General features: G+C 38.5%; 1 protein-coding gene across 1 annotated transcript; it reads left to right on the plus strand.

The window, feature by feature from the left end:
* The first annotated feature begins 479 nt into the window (after positions 1-479).
* On the plus strand, positions 480-4,024 carry ID4 (inhibitor of DNA binding 4, HLH protein). The gene is made up of 3 exons (XM_044069096.1): positions 480-1,104; positions 2,406-2,465; positions 3,440-4,024. The coding sequence occupies exons 1-2, from the start codon at positions 736-738 to the stop codon at positions 2,451-2,453; spliced, it is 417 nt and encodes a 138-aa protein (XP_043925031.1). The 5' UTR covers positions 480-735; the 3' UTR covers positions 2,454-2,465; positions 3,440-4,024.
* Positions 4,025-4,927: the final 903 nt, after the last annotated feature.

Consider the following 4,927-nt stretch of genomic DNA (forward strand, 5'->3'; position numbering starts at 1 on the left):
TGACTAAAATAGTGAATTTAATGAGCACATTTCCCCCCTAACAGTTTGCAGCCTACATAATTTTCCAATTACAAAAATGGACAATGGAAATCCAGCTCTGGTACGGTGTCTGAAGGTTATTTATGAGAGCTGATAACAGCTTTTAAGTTTGCATCTTCAGAATAAGAATATGAATTAATAAAATAAACTATGCATTAGCAGAAGACTTCAAAAAGCTGCACGTTGTAAAGAATGCTGTCGCTCCAATTAAGTGTTTTCATTTTGATGTTGCAGGATTCCAACTGCATTCCTCCATCCCAAGGGCTGTCACTTTCACTCCTCAGTTGACAGACGTAGGTTGGGGACCAACCGCTACATCCCATGCAGAGCCTCTTGCCCATTGGTATTAGGGTAGTACTTGGCCGAACGAGCGCAATTCATTGGCCGCTGTTGGCTGAACAAAGGGAGAGTAACCCGCCCATTCCAGGTATAAATTGCTCTAACTCCTGCGATGTTGAACAGAGCGTGGGGATTTTGTTTGTTTGTCATTTGTTGTATAATTTAAAGGTCTTGCACGATTGCTTCGCATCACAGCTGAACTGCTGGTAGCAGAAGCAAGGTTTGCTGTTGTTGTTAACGCATTTGAAGCACTGATCTTGCAAGACTCAATAGGAACAGATCCTGCAAGGTTTGCCATCTAGAGTCACCAATTAATACTGCTGTCTGGTCAAAGCAATTGAGCTAACCCACCTGAAAATGAAAGCTGTCAGCCCAGTGCCTCCCCCAAAGAAAACCTCGTCGTCTCCGGGCTGCTGTGAGCTGCCCCTGCGGTGCTTGTCGGAGCACAGCCTGAGCATTGCCAGGTGTAAAATGGAAGATGAGGACTCCCTCTGTTTACAATACGATATGAACGACTGCTACAGTCGCCTTAAACGACTGGTCCCCACCATTCCTCCAAACAAGAAAGTGAGTAAAGTGGAGATTTTGCAGCATGTGATCGACTACATTCTGGATTTGCAGTTAGCTTTGGAGACGCATCCAGCGCTGCTTAGGCAACAGGAGGGCCGTCCAGCAGTGGCAGCCGCCGCCCCTCGCACACCTCTCACAGCACTCAACACTGACTTGGTAAGTAGAGCTGGGGGTGCTGCTGGTATCTGCTGTACTGATTGCCACTGCTCTAGAACTGCTAATTTACAATAGCTTTGTGATCCTGACAGGATATGTGCGGATTAATGAACATACTAGTTAAAAGAGGACCGTGGGGGCAGCTGGTGATTTAATTTGAATTGCTGTATAAACGAAGAATGCGCATATTATTATTTTATTTACCGTGATGTAGCATGACTAGTAACGATGAAATACTATATAGCCAGAGAATAAGCTGCATTGCTCGCAATATATTAAATTAAACCACAGAGGTAGCCGGGCGTGTGTTTTGTTACAGACAGGAAAAAAAAAAAGACTTTCATCCACCGGCAATATCCTTAACCACTTATCTGAAAAATGCAGACAAGTAGTAAAGATGTTGCTGTTGGATGGCCCGTTTCCATTAAACTACGAACCGTCTTATTTTTTAGTGCACTTCTTTTTCTTAAAAGCGAAACAAAAATTGACTAGCAAATGTAAAGTGTACTGATAAGAAAATTCAAGACCCACACTGTACCAGACAAGACAATGTAAGTATTTCAAGATGTGTTTGCTGATACCAACTAGAGGGCCAGTTGTGACTTCTCCCTGGTCCCTTTAGAAAAGGGGGTTCACCCTGGAGTAGGTAACCCGGTCAGCAAAGTGTAATAAGTAAGTCCACCTGCATGACGATATTCTTCTAGCTGTCATGGGGGACTTCAATATCTGTGGCCTAGATTTTGTAGTAGAAGCGGGAATGAGTCTTATAGTTTCTTTTGTAAAGAGTTGACTATTCGATTATGTTCTATTATTTTATGTTTCGCTATTTATGGTTCAATCTATTTGAAGATATGGAAAAAAAATAAAAAAAATCTTTGAGTAATGATTTCTTGCAACCAAAACTGAATAGCAGAATAGCCCAGTCAACTTAATGAATGCTTAATGTTAAACAAAATAGAAAATAAACGTAAAACGGGTCATTATAAGGATGGATTGCAGCCAGGGGTAATATACATTGTAGTAACTGTAGCAGCTGAACTAGTGTGGCGATCTAGCTGTAGGCTTTCAGTGTTTGTTTTTTGACACTAGGCATAGTCTCTGGAGTGTGGCATTTATTTCCTTTGTGTTTTTAAAAAATTATAAACGGTGTCATTGTTTGTATCATACAATTTCAAGCTCTTCCTACGTCTAATTCTTGTTTGAAAAATAGTAGAAATAGTAACACTGTAGCATGTGCTAGAACAAATAGTACTGTAATCCATTAGTAAAACATGTTAATTGTATTTTACGTTTCTCACCAGGATGGCTCTGTTGTGAAAAATCAGATTGACAGTATCTTATGCCGTTGAACTACGTAGAAGGTGAGTGTAATTTACACACAACACAACTGTTACTGTTTTAGTGTATCACCGCAGAATGTGTGGGGGCGATTGATGAGCTAAGAGTTTAGATTGTTTTAACCAACCTGTAAGTATATGTACATGTTTAGCTGGCTGGGGTCTTTCAAGAAAAGGACATATTCATTTAATTTGTCAACGCAGTTCTTATGGCCTCAGTGGCGGACAGACGCAGTACCAGGACAGTGTATTTTACGATTAAGCCGTTATTAACTTTTTTGAGGATTACGTAATTGATTTAAAGACATGGAATATTGCAAAGGTACAGGGTAACTGTTAATAAACCAATGGCGCCATAAAGATGCTCCTCTTTAAACTGAGTAGTCCATATGGAGAGAGTTAGGACTGGGAATTTAACGGACTGAGAATAACAATTCAGACTAATACCATTTATAAAACAAGATTCCAAAGGCTTAATATAGGATTTCATATGTACAGAAATTGTTTAGAAGGTAGGACTTAAATACATTTATAAAATGTTCAGAATATTTTCTACTTAGAAATGGACATTGCAGTGTTTTAAAGAATGTTTTTCAGGATGCCCTTCTAGTTCCTGTAAATGCATAGATTAGCCACGCATTTCGTTGAAGAATTTAAAAACGGGATTACCGTATGACATTTTGACATTTTAAGAAATAAAATTAATCATGACATTGAAATATTTGTTGTGAACAAGCTTACACAGACGCACTGAGTTTTATTTAGAAACCTGTAAAACACATCTACAATGAATTATCAAAGTGTGTGTGTGTTAGTTGTGGAGAAATACTGTTTACTAGACAGCCTAAGTACTTGAATTGAAACTCATGTCCTTGCTACTTGTTTGATTTGGTTTGTGTGGAGTTGTTGATCATGCGTGTCTTTTGTTTGGCTACTGGCACCAGCCAGTCTGGAACTCGGCAGTTTACACATTTCCCCTGTTCACTGCTCTTTCACAGGTGTGTGCAGCAGGCTGAGAATGGAGCAAGAAGAGCAGAGGGAAGGAGAAAAAACTGAGAGGGAACACCGCAGAAGAGAGGAAGACTCCAGAACCACCATCCATGAAAAGTATGAACAAATACCTAACCTGTGTGTTTGGACATTTTCCTGACTGCAAACTGGGTTCCCCCATCTCAACCATCACAGTGTTGTAATTGACACACTTTTCTATAACAAATCCTAGGACCCAAATGATGAATGAACGAGAACGCTTGAAAGGGGGTGAATGGAATAAAGAAGGGCAGGAGTCAAAGAGCTGTAGAAGTAAAAGTATTAGTTTAATCCTCAGCAGAGCTGATTCACAAAGCTTTACTAATCTACCACAGAACTGTAGATGAATTCTGACATCTATTGTTTCAGATAGATGACTGCAAGGGGCACGGGGATATTCTATTCCCCGAAAGGACATTATGTTGTATAGTGAGTGACATTTTTTCAGTTTTGTATATACAGATGTTCTATAAGTAAGTGTAAGTGAAAATATATGCTTTAACAGATTAGTGTAATTAAAATATTTTTAATTAAATGCATTTTTTGTAAATAAAGTTTGGAAGCTTGTATATTATTTATCTTCTAATTAAGTAAAATGTTTTTTGAGGGGATTTTTATAAGGTTCTGTTGTCAGCTTAATCAGTCAATGTGTCCTTATATTCTTTCACGTTAATCCAGTTCGCTTAACAAGATCATCTTATGTATTTCTCAGTGTTCAGCAATTTTCAGCTGAATTCTTGGATGAATGCCATCCTAATATGGGACTTCTGTGAAAGTGGCTAAGGTTCATTGCAAAAGAGCAGCATACAAATGAACCACACTAGTATGACAGTGTACATGGAAGTTCTGCTTTTTGCATTCTACAAAGAATGTAAATAACTGGTTGTCAAACATAACTGACTGTGCAGAAATGTTGATTATCAAACATAATTGTGACTGTGCAGAAATGTTCTGTGTCCTGCAACAATGGTTCTGTTCGTACAAATAAGAAATTCCATTTTAATGGACATCACAAACTCCCTTTGTTCACATTCGCCTCTGTATTCCTAGGCATTACATAAAGTAAACAACATATTTGTTTACCAAATAGGTGGGTCGATCCAAAAGACCTTTCACAGTTGCTGCTGGGTGATTAGAGCAGATAAATACCAATTGCAGTTGCAACAGTGAATTATATGCATAGATAATATCACAAAAAATGTTGCGTGGAAGAAGAATATAAGAGAAAGAGGGAACTCAAATCAGATTACCTTCAAGAAATTAAAACTGTTATACAAGGACTAGCTCAGTGAAAACATACAGACTGCTGTAGGATTATAAATTCCTGTCTAATGCTCGGGACATACAAGACAAAGTAAGATACTAAACACTGTTAAGCAGTACTGACACTATTTAAAATTGTATTATAATAATTGCAAGTGCTATGTGCTTTTTATATGAGGGTTGTTGATAAGCTA

This window comes from Protopterus annectens, chromosome 1.part0 (genome assembly GCF_019279795.1).
Source record: "Protopterus annectens isolate FY-2018-M chromosome 1.part0, PAN1.0, whole genome shotgun sequence".
Classification (NCBI taxonomy): Eukaryota; Metazoa; Chordata; order Ceratodontiformes; family Protopteridae; genus Protopterus; species Protopterus annectens.